This window comes from Pipistrellus kuhlii, unplaced genomic scaffold, assembly GCF_014108245.1.
Source record: "Pipistrellus kuhlii isolate mPipKuh1 unplaced genomic scaffold, mPipKuh1.p scaffold_m20_p_1, whole genome shotgun sequence".
Taxonomy (NCBI): domain Eukaryota; kingdom Metazoa; phylum Chordata; class Mammalia; order Chiroptera; family Vespertilionidae; genus Pipistrellus; species Pipistrellus kuhlii.
In genome coordinates, this window is record NW_023425404.1 from 58,145,999 (window position 1) to 58,165,483 (window position 19,485).

Consider the following 19,485-nt stretch of genomic DNA (forward strand, 5'->3'; position numbering starts at 1 on the left):
GGACATTCCTCTCACAATCCTGGACTGCTGGCTCCTAATTGCTCACCTGCCTGCTGACCTGATTACCCCTTACTTCCCCTAGCTGCTGGCCAGGTCACCCTCAACTGCCCCCTCTCTGCCAACCTGGTCACCCCTAACTGCCCCCCCCCTCTGCCAGCCTGGTCATCTTCAACTGCCCCTCCTGCCGGCCTGGTCACCCTACACAGCCTGCTGTTCAGTCGTTTGGTCATCCCTCACTAACTCCCCTGCTGGCCTGGTTGTAGTCAGCCATCTTGTGAGGGCATGAGGGTTAATTTGCATATTACCTTTTTATTATATAGGATGTGGTGATTTTTAGCTATAAATGCTCAATAGGAGAAAAACATGGACTATTAAATTTCCAGTGGTGATTCAACTGAGTATTACAAGACTATAAAAAAGCTCTGCCTACATCCAACCATCTTTCTAAGTCTGTTGCCTTTAAAGCTATCCATGCTCTAATTCAATTAATTTAGTTCAATTTATTTAGTTCCTTCTATATTTTCAAAACTTTCTAATAAGAATATAATTGTTAATTTTAATTCCTCCCCCACTTCCACACAATATATTTTTGTTTTGTGGTTTTGTTTTATTCCTGAAATATGAACAAAGCAAGTCAGAATTGAGCCAAGATATGGCAAACGATGAGGACAGTGGAGTTGCTCTCCAAATTATCAGGACTTTGGATGTAGATGAAACGCCCTGTACAACAGGCTGAGGCCTAAGATTCTGCATGGGATACACAACCCTATCGGAAAGGAGCTGAGGAGTCATCTAGTCTGATGCTGCTCAAGCTGCAGTCCTGGGGCCAACAGCATGCACAGCCTTGGAGAGCTTGTTAAAAATGCAGATTGTCAGCACCCGCCCCATGCCTGAATTAGGATTTGCACCTTTAACAAGATCCTCAGGTAATTGTAGTTTATCAAGCACTGAAGGGGAGTGCGTAAGAGCTCTTGCCTCTTGTCAAGTGTGCAAAACAACTGTGCCTAGAATGCTAAGGAACCAGAATTTTGTTGAAAAAGGAAATAGCTTTTGAATGCTTCTTTGCGTGCATTCAACATCACCTGGTCCTGCTAGAATTTTGAACTTCATAAGAGATGGAAGGTGAGCCCCAACACATAGAACAGTAGAATACGAAGCAGAGCATCCAGAGGTCTGATATCAGTGACTCAAGGATACTTCAGTCAGCTGATCCTGGTTGCTGTAACCCTAGTAGCAAGTATGCAATCCCTATAAAGGACAGAGTAGAGGCCCATTGGAAGAGCTGTCTGGAGAATGAGAAGGGAGCATGGAGCAAAACAGGTGACTTGGAAAGCGAGGCCCAGGGCCTTGACTCTCTGGTAGGTTGTTAAATATGTCAGGGTGGTAGTAGCTAAATACCAGCTGTGGAGGAGTATTTATACCACAGAAACCAGCAAATCAAGGCTTTATTTATTATTATTATTTTTTTTAGAGAGCAACTTCTCAGGACACCACTGGGAGAGTAAACAGATCAGAGGAGGGAAAGCCCCGAGTTAGTATATGTGAAGTGCAGAAGGAGAAATTCAGAGAAGAAAAGGACAAGTGAAATCCTAGAAAATGATGCCACTGGAGAGAGCCCATTACAAACTCATGGAATTGACTGGATTCACCCACTAGCCTTGTTCTAAAGCTCCTTTCACAGGTCTGTCTCCAGAGAGGGAGTTCATTGAAGGTTCAAAGAGACTGGTGATGCGTGAAGTAATTGGAGAATAAAATTATGAACTGACTAGAGAAACTTACAAGATGACTGGGCAGTGAGAGCTCTCTGGGATAAAATGTCTCCATCAGTCTTCATCTGCTGGGGTATAAGCAGGGAGAAGGCGGATCTTGGGGTCCTATAGGGTGGGGGCTTTTGTTAATCATCTGGGTATTGGGTTTAATTACCATAATGTTTGCACCAAAACGAGCCTTTTTGGGGGACTTAAATTTACCCTTGTGCTTCTAATATTATTGGTACCTCTGGTTAAAAAACAAGTTTCTTAAACTGGTAAAAAAAAAAAAAAAAAAAAAAAAAAAAAAAAAAAAAAAAAAAAAAAAAAAAAAAGTGTGTCATTGGAATGCATCTCTCCTTCTTAATTAAACTGTTAAAAATGCATTTAATAATTTATATTCTTGAGCATCTTCCCTTCAACCATACCATTTTTTTAAATTTTTATTTTTAGTTTCAATGAAAACATCTTGAACTTTCCCACCTCTGTGGCTTGTCATATTCTGTGCCTCTTATTTGGGTTGCCATTCCCTTTTCTGTAGCCCTGGTCAACTCCACTCAGACCTCAGAACCAAATACTACTTACTCCAGGGAGCCTCTTCTGATTACTCTAACCTGCAATAAACTCTTTCTCCATTCAACACTGATAGCTTGGATGAAGTCCTTGGAGATTGTGTTTTAAGTTTTTTTTCAAATAAATATTAGGAGGTGTGGTTTATCCATTGCAGAGTTCCAGCTATGGAGACTTATAACAGTCAACAGTTGCCCACAGAAGGGCACTTGATAAAAATAACATTTTTTTTTTCTTTTGCTGTCAAATTTCTTAGAAGTCTTCTATGTATGTGTCCCCTGAGCCAACTGGCATTCTTCTAAGTCTCTTCATTGTTTTAAACTAGATAATTTGACAATACCAATGGCCCCACTGTCCCTCCTTTCATTATATAGGCTGGCCCCAGTTAGCAAAAAGGATTTTGGTTCCAATCTAAGTATTTCCCTTTTAAATGATCAAACTGTATAAAATCTAATTTTAGTAACCAAGAATAATGTATGTGTATGATACCATAGGCTTACCTTATGGGGAAAGGGAAAGAAATATCTTAATAATCCAAGTGAGTCTTTAATTAGCTGAACAAAAGGAGTATGGCTTAGGAACTGGAGAGAAGGGAGCAGGACAAAAATTTCCAGAGACCCTCCAGGACACCTCAGTGGGTAACAGGGTGGCCAGATCACGGAGGCATTTTTCTTCCGTGTGGGGCTTTCCCTTGACAAGGTTTTTTTTTGCCTCCTGGTGCATTGTGAAACACTCGGACTATATTGGATCACACATGGACTTGCCCACATCTCCAAAAGAGCTTCTCACTGTAAACATAGTGTTTATTTTCCTGGCCTCATGTCACCTTACTTTCTCTTAAGTACATGAAATAGGACACATCTGCTCTGAGGACTTGCTGACACTTGAGTGAAAGGAACTTTGGTTATGAGTTGGTGGTTTTTTATTTCTATTTCCATATATTTCTTAACTTGAATATCGCGAATTCACCTTGGAGGTGAGATTCACATCCTACTTTCTGCCAGAGAAAATCCATAAATTAGCACAGGCTAGGAATCTGGCCCTGATGAGGAAGGCAGGGCAGAGACAGGTTCGGCACAGGTCTCTGGTTCACTCGTGATTTTTCCTCCTTTGTGTGGCCAACGTTAAATTGTTTCCCATTATATTGACACATTAGGTGCATGCTCTTCATGCCCACACCAGAGCAACACAACCCTTCTTTTCCTTCCTTACACAAACACATACCTTAATTTTATTCCCCAGTGCATCTCAACCCAATCTGGAGATGATTTGTTACAGAACAATAATTCTTTCTTAGTTCATTGCTCATGGAAGCAAGACCTAGGCACCACCTTCCAGGTGATTCCATAAGTGGCCAAAATTGAGAACACTGGCCTAGATTTCTATCTATTGAGACCCCTGTCTGCAAAACTATCATTATTTCCTTCCCCATCTTCCACATACTCCTGCTTTTTTAGGTTCCCACCTCTTTCACATTTCCTAGAATTCCTGGGAAGCATCTCACAGATGCTCCAGCTAAAGTGTGGAGTGCTACTCTGGCCATCATTTGCACAGCCTGTGCCTCTTGCCCAGCTGTCAATGTCCAGGCAGCATCTCCTGGTGCTGCGTGTTAGGCTGAACCCCACTCAGCTCAGTGGTGGATCTGGACCAGAGCAGGAAACTAACTTCCTAACCTCAAAGTTCTGCTCCTGTACGGGATGCTCCCAGCAGAGGCCCTCATGGACCTCTGGGAACAGTGGGCCAGCTGTCTGTGTTTGCAAAATAGGCTTTTGGGTTCAAAGTGTTCACAGGTTCTGGAACAGTTCAGTTGTGTGTTTTAAGTGACCACACTGGTCACCAGAAACATTGCTCCTCTCTAATCTTCAGGTTCTGTTGCTGAGTCTGCTCCTTGTGCCAGATTCCACCTGAAGCAAGTATGAAAAAGAACCTTCTCTGGGATCCCCCATCACCCTGTGGTGCACCTACAGCCACAATGCCTGACTCAGCAGGCGAGCCCGTGGACACTGGAACCTCCTCAGCAGAACTCATCCCCATGATGTTTATCAAGTCCCTAAGTCCCCAGGAAGCTCACCTGCTTTCTCCTTGAAGTTATCCATGTTTTCTTGTTGTGATGCCCACAGTTGTAAGAGGGAGAGCCTGGGAGAAGTAGGGTGCTCTGTCTTGGCTAAAGCCAGAAATCTGATCTGTACTCGATGTTCAAGAGAAATAAATAGATAACAGGTGTGTTGATACCCACAACTAATTCAAATAGCAACTTTTCAGGTTGTGATAATTTTAGTTTAGCTCAACATTCTACATACATCATTTATATTATGTCATCATATGTGACAATAATCTGTCTTCGAAATGAGAGTATACTGTAAATAACTTCTGAAGCATCGGAGAAAATTAAATTATCTTCTCAGTAGTTTTGTGTGGGTGTATTTATGTGAGTTTAATTCTCCAAACAACAGTTGTTGTTTTCCATTTAAACAGAAACCCAACACATAACCAATTTGGGTAAAAGAAATTTTATTGCACATGGAAATCTTGTAGCAGAGTTAGATTATTGGCCAAAAATGGAAACAGTTTTTAAATTAGCACAGCTGGTGAAAGAGATCCAAAGAGCAGGTGGGATGCAATGTCTTCCTTCAAGCTTCTGGAGGTTATTATGAATAAATCCCCATTGGGTAAGCAAGACAAAAACATGCTGGGTTTTCAGCAGGAAGATGTTAAATTAGACTGTTTTCTCCCTTTCCTAAATTTATAAAGTTCATACATGCTTCTGGAAAAATCTTCAAACAATACATAAAGATCAAATGGAAAAGATTCCTTCCCTTTTTGCCCTTCAACCCTTTCCTCTCCACTGACAGGTTAGGTGTGTTTGGTTAGAAACCGTTTTCAACCAAGGTTTCTATGTACAGGTGAACTTGAAACTTCTCAGTCCCTTGGAGTAAGCAGGGGAGCATTTTCTCTCAGGTCTCTTCTAGCTTTCAATTCATGAAGAATAAGATGTGGCTACCCTTGTAAACACACACACACACACACACACGCACACGTTTCACACACTTTTCATTTGAAAAGACCATGTCGGTGGTGCCTGTAGCAGCGTGCTTATTTTCACTTGATTCAGCCTCAAAGTCTTCTCTTCAGCAGGACAGCATGTAGTATCCAGTGGGCATTCAATGACTATCTGTTGAACAAATTGTAATTATCCCCAAAGGGAACAATATACCTGTGTTTGTTCATCAGTGAAAAAATGTGGTTAGGGTAGAAAATAAATATAGCACAATACACTAAGGCTTACTCATTATTTCCCCAGTTTTTTCTTATCTTTGATGTCTCTCTGACCCCTGGTAGTCCAGCCCACTCTCTCAGGTTTATTTACAAAGGTGTGCATACTTGGTGTGAGTTGGGGATGGGAGGGAACCATGAAGCAGGTAGCTCTTCTGGCTCAGCTCCAAATCCATAGGCCATGAAGCCTTGCCCAAGTGCCCTAATGAGAAGGGCTGTCTCTCTTTTTTTACCCCCAGCCTTTGTTGAATACCTCTTTTATGCTGCTCACTGCAGATTTTTGTGGTGGGTGGTCAGGTTTGTGTACAACTAATGCAGTGTAAGCATCTTCTTGGTGTGCCAGCACTGTCTCATTTGTTCTAATATTCCTTCCTCTACCTGGTACAATATTTTGACCAGAGAAGGCATTTAACTCATAAGCAATTAGATCAAGAAAGTGAATGAACCACACCTTGATTTCAAGGGAACCCCATTTAGCTACAAAATTATTTTTCCCTTGTTCATGTCTACAGCTACATAATAAGCACCACCATTTTAATTTTATTTAGTTAGAAAATAATACTTTTTCAAGTAAAAAGTTTATTCACCTGAAATATTTAGCTAATTGATTTGTAAAATGATAAATGAAGGGCACGTTTGAGTTTCCCATAGGTGAAAGCAAGTCTGAATCTCCCAGGGCAATTATTTGAAGCCTTCCTTTCAAAATCTGCCACTGAGACCTGGAAATCTTCTTAATTGATGCCAAGAATTTAAATAATGCTCACAGAGACAAGGGGATAAAAGATACTTTACTGGAAATTGCATATACTCTAATAACAGGCTACCGTGTTTTCCTAGCATCCTCGTTTTTTATAAGCAGTATATTCCTACATATTACAATCTCAGTGTGGTGACATTATGAAATGTTTTTTAAACCTTCTACACCCCAAAATATCTGAGAAAACTAAGAGCATCTATCATTCTTAGCTGCTCCCAACACCAGCTTTATGGTTTTTTTAGACCTTGTCTATCTGACTGTGACTGAATCAGAAGCTTGGCCAGGTGTATCTGTCCCGTCATCTACCCATGTGACTGCTCTATAACATACAGGAAATAGAAACATACTCATGATTCATTCACTCATATTCACACAAACATGTTCCAAGTGAGAAAGTAGGCAGGTTAACATTGAACTTTTCCTATTTAGTCAGAATAAAAGCTAGTTTCCAGATAGGTCAAAGGAAACTCTGACTAGATACAGTTATAAGTTGTAGAACTATGTTTTAGGGTTTGATATTTAGGTACTTCCAAAACACTAGAGCTGTTCTAATAAAAAAAAAGGCTTCCTGTTTTCTGAACCAGTATTGCCCCTTCCATTACCATCTTGGGGCTCACATCCCTGAGCTGGACATCATGATCACAGCTTGTCTAAGGTTTTCTGTTGCCTGGTGTGAAAGCAAAGACTCAGTCCTTGTACTAGTGTCAGTATATATTTCTGGTTTATCATTTTCAGTTTCCTATCCAGGTAGAAACTCATGGGAAAGGTGGATGGGTTGTAGGTCACCTTCACCATCACCACTTTATCCCCATTCACCACTTTGGGCTAGTAGCTTAGTGGTCCTTGGGTGGACATCAGAAATGACTGACTGTACCATTCTCAGCTTAGTTTAGGGTCCTAGGGCTTCCTTGCTGCACCCTTAGGAATAGGGCTCTGAATTCTCCTGTCCTTGGACAGAAGACACGGAGAGAAGATGGCTATATCCGTTGGTGGAGAAATGAGCCTAGCATGAATCTTTTGTGGCAGTTATAAATATTAAGCTATAATATTAAACAACAACTGGAATCTCTCCATGGGAAAATGGAATATTTAAATAGAATGTGCAAAAGGATTGACTGAACAGAGGACCACTCTTTTGTTCATCTGTAAAGAATGTTCTCAACTGAGGACTATCTAGTTCCTGCAAGTATTTCTCTGGTGAGATAATACTGTACTCTGTTGCATCCTTCGGGTCATACTCAAGATTAGTTCTCTGATTGTTCTTCAAAGCCACATCATGGTTTGGTGGCTGTCCTTATTCTTTTCTCCGTCCTCCAAGGCTGGCTCTTCTCCCTGCAGTGCCCAGAGCACCCAGACCTACTTGTGTACGTGCATACCGATGTTTCAGCTTGAGAAGGTGTCTCAGTTGTTTTTATTTTGGAGGCATAATCTGTTTCCTTCCCCTGAGTAACACAGGTGACTGGCTTTGGGCAAAGCCTTTGTTTTTATTATTTTTTAATTTATGAAATTAAATTGGAGGCTGTGATGGTACGGTAAATTGGTTCCGTGTAGTCCTAAAACTAAGAGGAGTTGCTAATATGTTTCCCAAAACAACTTTTCTTTTCATAAAGAAAAGGCCTTCAGCAATATACTTACTTGGCTTAGTTTTATGTTATTGATAGAACCCTGTTTTTAGACTGCTCTTTTGAAAGAGTTCAACAGCTGAGTTGGAAACTAACACCCACCCTCTAAAATATATAAGTGAGATATGGGTGGTATAATCCCTATGGTTGAGCCTGTTCCCATTTTGGCATTCTTTGGGTCCAGCTGTTGACTAGAGATAATTTAGATTATAATAGTAAAATCAAGAAATGCTTTTAATGCAAATTCCTTACATTGCATGCCTCTCTGAAGAACAAGTGTACATTCTTGCAAATTACCAGAATAGGAAGCTATTTTTCTTGTCTCTACCCAGCAGCTGTAAGTAGCTATGGAAGCCAAGACCTCATAAATTTTATACCACATTTAGTTTTATTTTAGGGAAGTTAAAATATAGGGCTTTAAAAACTCAACCAGACATGTCATTTTCCTTGTGATTTCCTGTTTAGTGTTTCCTAGTTTACCTCAATAAGCACATATTATTTTTATGATGGGGGAAATGTTATTTTAGATTACCAGTTATACTTACCATGATGTTAAGAGGGAAATAAAAAAATATATGATACTTTGTAGGCAATGGATATTTTCACTAGGCAATATATGCTTGCATTGGGCTGGGAGAAACCTAGAGACACATTCACCTATACAGTAATCAGTCCAATTCCAAATATTTTCTCCATTGTTTCCAAAGTGCATTCTTATTTATCCATGTATTTACCATCCATTCACCCTTCCATCATTTTTCTTGTCCCACAAAAGGATATATAGCAGCTTGCAAAGACAGATAAATAAAAGTTAAAAATGGAAGAAACAGAAAAATGAAAAATAGAGGTAGGTCTACTAGTATAAAGTAAATTCTATATAATAAAGAGCTCATTTTCTAATTAGACAGAATAGCCAAACAACCATCCAGATGACCCTCCAGACAACCTTCCAGATGAAGCCGGGCCTGTGAAAGCCTTTCGAAGGGCTGGAGGGCCGAGCCTCTGGCACAAATCTCATGCATCAGGCCTCCAGTCCGTGTATAATCATGTTAACAGTTGGGCACACTCATGGTTTAGGATTTCTCTTAACCACTACCAAAAAACAAACCTGGTTGGTGACTAGATTTAGGACCCACAAGATCAAAGAAACCCAGTCCCTCAGGAGAAGTGCTACTGCTCTTGGTTCTAGAGCCAAACAGGAACTCTTCCCAAAAGGCTCAATAAGAAGACAGGGCCCTTTGATGAACTTCCCAGACAACATCCTTACACTAGAAGCAGGGGCACCTCTGATAGAGATGGCGGGTTTCTCACACAGCTGACGGCACCCTATCAGAGAGCAGCCCTGTAACTGGCATGGACTGCAGATCCGGCCGCTGGTGGTCAGTCAGTCCAGCTTCCCCTAGAAAGCTTCCCTGGACCCTGTGCATATGGAGAGTCTCAGGACAGTGCCTGGCCCCTCTGAGTGCTCAGGAAAGGTTAGTGCTGAGTGTCACGGCCACTGTTGTTCTGTCAGATGTGCGCTTCAGTGGGGAAGAGAGGAGCTCCAGGTTATGAGGCCCCTTAGCAACAGTGGCAGCTGGAGCGCCTCTGAGCTCACAGCTCTCACTTCCTCCGCAGGCCCTCCCACGCGTGTGGGAGCAGGAAGCACGGTCAGGCTTAGGTTGGGCAATGACACATCTGGGCTCTCAAAGGCAGGCTTGTTGCAGGTAACACTGGAGAAACTAAAACTCCATAAATGAGTTAGTGACTGCCTGGGTGGGGAGCAAGCCAGCTCTGAGCTCAGAGGAATACCTTCCAAGCAGAAACCTGTGAGCTTCAGCACTTCCTTCTCCAAGGACTGACTCCTTTTAAGGAATGAAAAAGGCTTTAGAAACTCTTTGTGATTTTCCGGGACCAGCCCTGGGGATGGAAGAAAGGGAAAATCCAGCTTTTAGATCACCAGGCCCCCGGGACTCCAAGACCCAAAAGGATCTCCCTTCTTTGTTCTGCTCCCAAGGCCCCCTACCACCTGCCTTGTCCTCCTTTTCTAAATCTTACCAAAGGGTCCATCACGCCCCTATCCTATTGTATCAGAAGGCAAGGACTGCCAGGATGTGCCAAGATCAGAGCCCATCTGGAGTTGAAACACCCTCCCGCTGGTAGATCCCCCGGGTGGCTGCATGAGAAACAGGGGCAAGCAGCCGGCGAGGGGGGGGGGCGGGGGGGAGTGGGCGGGGGGAGAGGCCTGCGTGGCACTGAATCTTGAGCACCAGGATGTGTGGGCCCTGCATCCCTCATAGCCGCGTCACTTTCTTCTTTTAATGAAAACTGAAACCCAGCTCCAGCCCCAGGGCAGGGGGAGCGGACAAATGTGAGGGGAAGAAAATAGATTTAGGAAGGCTGGCTCCTCCCCGCCCCCACCGTCTGGTCTAGAAAGAGCCTCCCCTCCGCTCCCTCCCAGCCCTGGAACGCAGGGGCTGCAGGGGGAGGTAGGGCGAGCTTGTGAGAAGGAATTAAGTCTGTTTCTGTCTTCTCTGTAAATAGCGCCACAGGTCCAAGCGGAGGAACAGCTGAGATAAGTGGCCGCTAATTCCCCCCACACACCCCGTGCGGGAGGAGGCCGGGCCCCCCTTCCAGGTCCCAGCAGATGGTGGAAGAAACAGGCTTCCCTCGAGGCAAGGGCAACGGGAACTGTCCCGCCTTCTGTTCCTTCGGCTCGCCCTGCATGGCTCCCTCCTGCCCTGTCCCTGCCCAGAGGGCCTGGCTGGCCCTCAGGAGCCCTGGGGACACGCCCCGGCTCTGCCATCCCGCCGGGAGGCTCAAGGTCAGCCAAGCTGGACCCGGGCCAGCACCGGCAGCTCGGGCAGCGGGCAGCGGGCAGCAAAGCTCCAAGGGCCTGGGAGGAGCGGCCAGGCGGAGCTGCCACATTTCTCCAGCTCCGAGAACCACCTGGGGGAGAGGGATGGCGACTTATTTAAAACGCTGACTCAATGTCCCAGGGTGAAACACGGAAGCTGAGTTTCTATGAGGCAGCCCAGGCGATTTGGCTGCACCAAGAGGACTGCAGGACAAGTGGACTGGAGGGCATTTAGGGGTGGTAGAGGAGAACAGGGTGCAAAGTCAGGTGCCTGGATTTGATCCTCACTCTTCCAGGATATAAACCAGTGTTGTTGTTTTGTGTGTGTGTGGGGGGGTGGGGGGGGCGGGAGGGGGGTGTTTCTAATTGCAGGACATAGCCATTCCTGGGTTTTGAAATCACTTTTGTTACTAGTTGAATAAAAAAAAAATGAAATGGGGAGATGGGTTACACAGCAGTGTAAATGTCCTGAGCACCACTGAACTGTACAATTTAAAATGGTTAACATGGTAAATTTTATGTTATGTGTATTTTGCCATGATTTTTGACAAATGAATTATCTAGAATGCACCACAGAGGAGAAAGTCATCTTTATGGACTTAAGTAGGTGTGACAAAGGAGTTATTGTGTCCCTTTTCAGAGAGGAAAATTGGAGCTCAGGAAACTGAATGGACTTATCCAAGAACAAATAAAAGTGTAGGAAGTGATAGAGGCAGGATTTGAAACCAGGACTATGTGTCTGTACCACCATTTCTCCTTTTTCTTTCTTTTTTTTCTTCTTCTACATCTGCCTGAGTCTTGGCAGCTCTGCGGTTTGCATCCTGCCATGTTCATTGTAAAAAGGCTACGGTGCAGTGGGAGGAGATCCCAGCCAGGCCCCTCCATCAGCCAGCTGCCCCCACACTTCCTTCTCCAGATGAACCCAAACATGGTTGGGGAGCTCAGGGGGAGGGCCCAGCATTCCCCTGGATGGGAGAAGTATCTAATCAGAGGCCTCCTCAGCATATCTCTCCAAGACCACTCCAGAGGTGGATGCCTGTGCCCAGTTTTCTATTTTTAGCTGGTGTGAACAGGAGGAAAAACACAAGCATTAAAAATCAAAGTGCCAGTCAAGAACTGAGACGACAGGACACCCCAGGGCAAACTGGCAATCTGTGTCCTTCTCGTGTCTCTCGGATCGCATGCCACTCTCCCTGCTTCCTGTCATCTTTCTGTTCCCTGCTCTAAAGTTACAAGATCCTTCAAAATCTGCTTCCATATAAAGGAGCTGATATCAGTCATTTCTATCAACACTTTTTTTTTTTTTTTTTTTTTTTTTTGCTTTTCACACTTTAATGTACATGTAAGTCAACGGAGCATCTGGCTAACATGCAGACTCTCCCCTAAGAGTTCCAGGGTGGGCCCGAGACCATTCTCCTGTCTCACTGATGCGTCCATAGGTGGAAGTTGCAGTTCTCTTCTTGGCAAGAATTTGCTGTCTCAGTTTTGTCTCCACCAGGAGTGAAGGGCTTTGCCCCCGGTTTATGGATATTTATCTTTCCAACAGCGAGCGGACAAGCTGCCTTTGGCATTTGTTTCTTCATTGACTTTGGAGGCAGGGAGCCTCCTTTGGACAAAGATGGGAGTCCTGAGCAAAAATCCCGCTTGGAAGACAGCAACCTGATGTCGGGGCTGGGATGAGCCTGACCCTTCTTCTCCAGCAAGGCTGGCCAGACTCCCACATCGCTCTCTCTAGCCTTCCCCCTGGCCTGGTCTGAGCCCTGCATGGGCTGGGACTAAGGTGCCCTCGGATAATGGCAGCTTTCTGCCCCAGAGGCGCACAGCCCCCGCTCCTGGAGTAAAGTCATCCAGGCTGGTGGGCCCCAGACCACCAGGTGCCCCTTTCCTGGCCTCCCGCGGGCGCTGCGGGGCTGCCCTGTGGTCCCCGGGGGCTGCCAGCCTCTGCTCCTCCAGTCCCCGTTGTCCGATGGGGAAGAGGAGAAGCTGCCGGCTGCCTCTGCGCCTTGGCCCAGCTGTCGGGACCCCTCAGCGGAGGGCAGGGTGCCAAGCCTTCCCGCTTCTGTGTGGCTCATTGTCTCCGGCTGGCGGGGCTTAGGAGGCACACCCAGGGATCACCCCCACCACCTCCACCACAGGCACTGGGGAGCGGGGGAGGGCTGGCGGCACGTAGTGTTCCCTGCCCCCAACCCTTCCCGCCCGCCCCTCCCCGGCTCCCTATTTGGCCATGCCCTGGTTGCCCCCTCCCCTTCCTTACATGGTCTGGGGGCCCCTGGCCGAGCCTCTCCCCTGCCCTTGGCTCCATGAATGGCCTCGGCGCTCCTCGGCGGTGCGAAGGCGACCAAATAAGGCAAGGTGGCCGGCTGCCCCCCACCCCTGCCCCCGGCCGCTCCGACTGACCCTGTCGTCCAGCCGCGCGTATAAAGCAGCGCGCCCGGCGCCGGCCGCCAGCGCCCGCCGAGCCGAGCCGAGCCCGCCCGCCCCGAGCAGGTGAGTCAGCCCGCCCGGCCGCCCGGCCTCTGAGACCGCCCTGCCCGCCGCTCCGCACTCTCTCCTTTAGGACCAAACTTTTCTGATTCTAACTTTTCTTAAGACCAAGCTTTTCCACCTGATTCTAACTTTTCTAGCCCTGGAAGTCCTTGGAGAGGGACGCGCTGAAGAGGAACCCCATGGGCCCCCACTGGGTGTTGGAGGTTCCCGCTCTTGTGCGCTCTCCCCTCCGGCTGGGGCGCGGCATGGATGGGGGGTGTGGATGGGGCTGACGTGGGTTCCCAATTTGTGAAAAGGTGCAAATGGGGAGGACCTTTGGGGAGGATCGTGAGAGGTAACCGTCCTTGCACCTGAGTCAGAGGGCGAGCCTCCCAGTCAGGGAGCCTAGTCATTCCTCCGCTTTCTCTCCGCACTCAGACCCCCAACCTCCCCAACCTCCGCTGCTCCTCCCACCCTTTCTGTTCTTCTGCTGCGAGGGACAGAGAGGTGGCTGTGCGACCCTGCGGCCCCTGAGCTCTGTGACAGGCCGGCCCCGCAGGCAGGCGCTGAGCCTGGGCCGCCCCTCTCCTCCACCCGCAGACCCCGCTGAAACTGTGCCAAGATGTGCGACGACGAGGAGACCACCGCCCTGGTGTGCGACAACGGCTCCGGGCTGGTCAAGGCCGGCTTCGCGGGCGATGACGCGCCCCGCGCCGTCTTCCCGTCCATCGTGGGCCGCCCTCGCCACCAGGTAACCTTCCTGCCCGCCCCGCGCCCTGCCGGTCCCCTCTGCAGCAGGCAGTTCAGGGAATGTCTCACCAGAGCCTCCTGCTTCATAAACTCTTTAGGTCAAATAAGTGAAAGATGATTTAGCTTCAGGCCGAAGTCAAGGCAAGCTGTTCTCACTCCCTCCACTGAAGGAGGGTGTGACGTGGGCCGTTTCCCCCTCACTGCAGGGACACAGCTCTCCAAGGGCTCCCACTATCTGGTCGGAAAAGGCAGCTATTTCTCCCCTCTGCTCCTGACCTGCATGTCCAGTCCTCAGGGTCTTTTCCTCTATCTTTCGCACATGTCACTCTCACTTCTTGGCCTCTCTTTTCAGTCCTGTTCGAAACATAAGACTAAACCTTCTCTCTGCCCAGCAGGAGCCCAGCCACATTCCTCGCCCTTGTTCACAGCCAGTGTACTGGGCTCCCGAAAAAAAGATGTAATCTATCTGCTTCCTGGCTGTTGGCATTTTTAGAAGCCAGACGTGACAGAGGCAGGAGGTGCCATGGTGATAGTGACATCCCACCTTGTTTATGAAGAGAAATGCCACCCTCGCTGCCTTTGCCACATGCCTGGTCAGACAGGCTGCCAGAGAGGATGGTTGTGCTCGGGGCTGGGGAGTGATGGGCAGGACAGCCCCTGGCAGGCTGGCTTCCCTGGCAGCGTGGAAGTGGCCCAGCAGCCAAGCGCTACTTGATGAATGTCAAAATCTTTTCTTAGGAGAAATACAATGTGTCATGAATCCAGTCACTTCACAACGTAGTCATTTAAATTCCAGTTGACATGGGGGATGAGCTTAGTAATTTAATGAAGGCATTATGGTATTTTTAAAACGAGGCGAGGCTCTACTTCAGTGAAAGAGCATTGTCTCCCCTCACCCGCAGTTATATTCTAAGCAGTAGAATTATACTTTTTTGGGGGGAAGTGGGGGGAATGATAGTGGGGAAAAGTACTAGATTGATTTTAAGTGATATTTCTAAATTGGGATAAAATCCTATTGTTTGGTGTTTCTGGCCTTTATAAGGTGTTCCTTGACTTGGGCAGTTAGATGTAAAGTTATAAGGCACCAATTATATTCCTGACCTAGTGGAAGCTTGACTGCCCCATCTTTTTCTTCTTTTAGGGCGTCATGGTGGGTATGGGTCAGAAGGACTCCTATGTAGGAGATGAGGCCCAGAGCAAGCGAGGCATCCTGACTCTCAAGTACCCCATTGAGCATGGCATCATCACCAACTGGGACGACATGGAGAAGATCTGGCACCATACCTTCTACAACGAGCTCCGTGTGGCCCCAGAGGAGCACCCAACTCTGCTCACCGAGGCCCCGCTGAACCCCAAGGCCAACCGTGAAAAGATGACCCAGATCATGTTTGAGACCTTCAACGTCCCTGCCATGTATGTGGCCATCCAGGCGGTGCTGTCCCTGTATGCTTCTGGCCGTACCACAGGTATGTTTGGGCTCTGGGGACAGTCACTGATGAATCACATTCCCAAGTCCTTGACCTTGTGAATCAGTGTCCCCAGCTGAAAATGAATGATCCCTTCTCCCGTACTCCTTGGGAAGGTGTCGGCGCTAAGAGAGAAAGGAAACCATCATTCCCTGAGGTTAGTTTCAGAGCACATGTATTTCTGAGAGCTGAAAGAAACAGTGATGAGGCTCCATACAATCTACAGTATCAGCCTGGAATGCAACCATCATTGGTATGTGTTCATACCATCACAGCTCCTGGCAAATATTGCCAAGGAGAACCCACATTCCCCACAGGGTGTGAGTCAAAAGAAAGAGAAACACATGTTAGTTAGATGGGAGGAAAGAAAAACATGCCTGGGTGCTTGCACAATGTGCTACAGGCTGATGAAAGGGATGGTCACCTGAGTGTCCTGGGGAAATTCTACTGCAATATTTAAAAAGATGAGCCAAGGCTGGCTTCAGATTTACCATTCGTTATGCTCATTTTTTTATTCTTTGTGTGTAAAGGATCTAATTTCATCTGGATCCATGCCAAGGGCTAGTTTATCTTGGCCATAAAGCAGGAGGCTAAAAGCAGAGGTGTCATCAGGTATTTACCTCATCCTTGTCTGTTCCCTCTGACAGGCATTGTTCTGGACTCCGGGGATGGCGTGACTCACAATGTCCCCATCTATGAGGGCTACGCTCTGCCCCATGCCATCATGCGTCTGGATCTAGCCGGTCGGGATCTCACTGACTACCTCATGAAGATCCTCACTGAGCGTGGCTACTCCTTTGTCACCACCGGTGAGTGTGTGTCTCATGTGCTGCAACACTGTTTTTTCCTTCACTGGTGAGTCCATCTACCTCCCACAGGTGACTTCACTCTTCAGAGCTTGACTGGGGTACTCTATTTCTGCAGCCGAACGTGAAATTGTCCGTGACATTAAAGAGAAGCTGTGCTATGTTGCTCTGGATTTTGAGAATGAGATGGCCACAGCTGCTTCTTCGTCCTCTCTGGAGAAGAGCTATGAACTACCCGATGGCCAAGTCATCACCATTGGCAATGAGCGCTTCCGCTGCCCCGAGACACTCTTCCAGCCCTCCTTCATCGGTGAGTTGTAGGGTCTGGAGCAGAGGCACAGCCTTTCCCTGCAAATCTTGGGAGGTCCCAGAGTAAAATCTATTATGAGGAAGAAGGATGAAAGGGACCCTTGAATGAAAAGAAATCGTAGCTTGGAGTCCCACACAGCTCAGTCTCAGGTTCTGATGGCTCATTAAAGGGGTGGCAATCACTGTTGTGTCCCGTTGAAATGAAATGACACTCAGACTTCATCTCAAAAGAAAGGATGAGACAGAGTAGGACCTGAATAATCCGTATCTGCAGGAAAGATTACTCAATTACTCAAGGGTGCTGATTCATTCCAATCGGCTTCATTACCAATAGCTGGACTTGCCTTTTAAGTTACTCATTGTTACATATAATAGCAGTCACACTCACAGTGATAACTGGAGTGATATTTCTTTTTTTAAAAAAATATATTTTATTGATTTTGTACAGAGAGGAAGGGAGAGAGATAGAGAGTCAGAAACATCGATGAGAGAGAGTCATTGATCAGCTGCCTCTTGCACACCCCTCACTGGGGATATGCCCGCAACCAAAGTACATGCCCTTGACCAGAATCGAACCCGGGACCCTTCAGTCCCCAAGCCGACGCTCTATCCATTGAGCCAAACCGGTCCTGGCTGGAGTGACATTTCTATGTCGCCAAACATCTCACCTAAGGGATGATTGACAGGAGGAAGCTTGTGAGGATCTTATTTTGCTGCATAAATAAAACTTGCATGGATGTAACTTAAATGTGTGTCTTATCCTTTTACAATACATTGCCATGCACCATGCACCTGGTGAATACAGCAAGTGTTTGCTTCCAACAGGTGCTAGACACAATTGTTCATTTCTTGGCAGTCTGCTGTGGGCTAACTGTGAACACTTTTAGGGACACCTGTTCCACAAATATCTTCAGTGTGTCTGATAAAGGAGCACATGTTTCAGAGACAAATGGTGACAGTTTACCGACACAGAGGAGTCCTGTTCTCACCCCTGCACCATGGCCCCTAGCCTAAGCGCACTTTGATAAAAAAAAAAAAAAAACAACCACAAAAAACTTGTTCCTAGGTATGGAATCCGCTGGCATTCATGAAACAACTTATAATAGCATCATGAAGTGTGACATTGATATCCGCAAAGACCTGTATGCCAACAATGTCCTATCTGGAGGTACCACGATGTACCCTGGGATTGCTGATCGCATGCAAAAGGAAATCACTGCCCTGGCTCCCAGCACCATGAAGATTAAGGTAAAGAACCCCTGTGCCTGGGTGAGGTGAAGCAGGTCTTGGCATTCCAAGCAGAAGGCATTCCTAACTCCTTTCTCCTCACACTTAGCTTCTTGCCTACTCAAACCTTTACCTTTTAGCTTCTCTAGCACTTTTTTTTTCCTTTCTGATCTTTCTAGCATTTTCCCCAAGATAGGAGACTTTAAAAATGCTTTCAAGCTGTGGATAAAAACAAATCTTTGACAAAAACAAAACAAAACAAAACAAAACAAAATAATAAAACACAAAAAACCACCTAAATCTTTGAACACATTTTAAAAGTTCCCAACATTGGGTCTTTTAGTTTGTTGCCACATTATACCTGCGTTCAGAGAAGTGGGAAATTCTATTTTGTAAAGTCTTTGATAATAGGAGTAATGAAGTAGTGGGAAGTGCATAAAACTTGACTCAGCTCTATTAACTTGTGGTATGAAGTACCTTACACTACAGTGAGTTAATACCTACTATTTTTTTCTGGTGAGGCTCCCCAACATGGGGCATGTTCTGTTGCTTGGAGCTTCAGCGTTCCCTGGAAGTTTCTGTTTTCTTTCTGCAGATTATCGCTCCCCCTGAGCGCAAGTACTCTGTCTGGATCGGGGGCTCCATCCTGGCCTCCTTGTCCACCTTCCAGCAGATGTGGATCAGCAAGCAAGAGTACGATGAGGCAGGCCCCTCCATCGTCCACCGCAAATGCTTCTAAGGCGCCTCCTCTTTTAGTCTACCTTACATTCAGGATGACAGTGTTGTGCTTCTTGGAGTCTTCCGACCCACCCTCCTTCATCTCTCATCAACCATTGTACAGTTTGTTTACACACGTGCAGTTTATTTGTGCTTCTAATATTTATTGCTTTATAAATAAACCAGACCAGGACTTGCAACCTACAAATGCCTCTTTTACTTCCTTTTGGGGTAGGCTTGGAGTATGGCCAGTGTTCACGTATTTTTGACAGAGAGCTCCTAGATTGATGGCTCTGACACTGTGCACTGTGATATGACACCACCACAAAGATCATCAAGTGGGTTAGCGTGACATTTAGCTGGGAGTTATGACACTAAATTTTGATTTTACATTTTGGTATAGAATCACGAATCTATTCCATACCTGAAAAGATTAGGTATAGTTTCACATGTGCAAGAAATGGAAGATAAAACAATTCTCTAAGATTGGTTACCATGAATGATATTGAAAATTATTGCTTTAGCTTATGTTGAAGCTGTTTTCATAACTTTGCAGAAGCCACAATTGAATGATTATGTATATACACTTGGAATGATTAAGAGGTCAGTGTTTATTAGCATACAGTTCATTTTCAAAATTAAGTGAGTTATCAGCTATTAAAGTTGTATACATGTTTTGGGGACACCCTATATATTGGTAGTGAGAAAGTCAAAGATTATTTTATATAAATTAGGTTAAATACTCAGTTCTTGGACTCTACAGTTGTCTTCCTGTGGATTGTGCATGTTAGCGGTGAGACAGTGAAACCAGCTAACAGTTAAGCCTGGCATGTCCCATTTCAAACAAGTCAGGACCACCATGCAGGTTCAAAATAAGCAGAGAAAACAGGTGCCAGAAACTCCTGCCTAATCAGTGACTAACTTGTGGGACAGAGGTC

The 19,485-nt window shown here is 46.1% G+C and overlaps 1 protein-coding gene across 2 annotated transcripts; it reads left to right on the forward strand.

The window, feature by feature from the left end:
- Positions 1-13,178: 13,178 nt before the first annotated feature.
- On the forward strand, positions 13,179-18,751 carry ACTC1 (actin alpha cardiac muscle 1). Of its 2 annotated transcripts, none has more exons than XM_045583811.1 (7): positions 13,179-13,293; positions 13,873-14,023; positions 15,164-15,488; positions 16,136-16,297; positions 16,413-16,604; positions 17,670-17,851; positions 18,426-18,751. In XM_045583811.1, the coding sequence occupies exons 2-7, from the start codon at positions 13,895-13,897 to the stop codon at positions 18,567-18,569; spliced, it is 1,134 nt and encodes a 377-aa protein (XP_045439767.1). In that variant the 5' UTR covers positions 13,179-13,293; positions 13,873-13,894; the 3' UTR covers positions 18,570-18,751. The 2 variants fall into 2 exon arrangements, with proteins under 2 accessions (XP_045439767.1, XP_045439769.1); XM_045583813.1 differs by having other exon boundaries at positions 13,263-13,280; positions 13,866-14,023.
- Positions 18,752-19,485: the final 734 nt, after the last annotated feature.

Coding starts and splice junctions, on each gene's coding strand:
- ACTC1 (XM_045583811.1), top strand. CDS start 13,895: ATGTGCGACGACGAGGAGACCACCGCCCTGGTGTGCGACAACGGCTCC. Junction 14,024..15,163: donor TGGGCCGCCCTCGCCACCAG/GTAACCTTCCTG, acceptor TTCTTCTTTTAG/GGCGTCATGGTGGGTATGGG. Junction 15,489..16,135: donor TGCTTCTGGCCGTACCACAG/GTATGTTTGGGC, acceptor TCCCTCTGACAG/GCATTGTTCTGGACTCCGGG.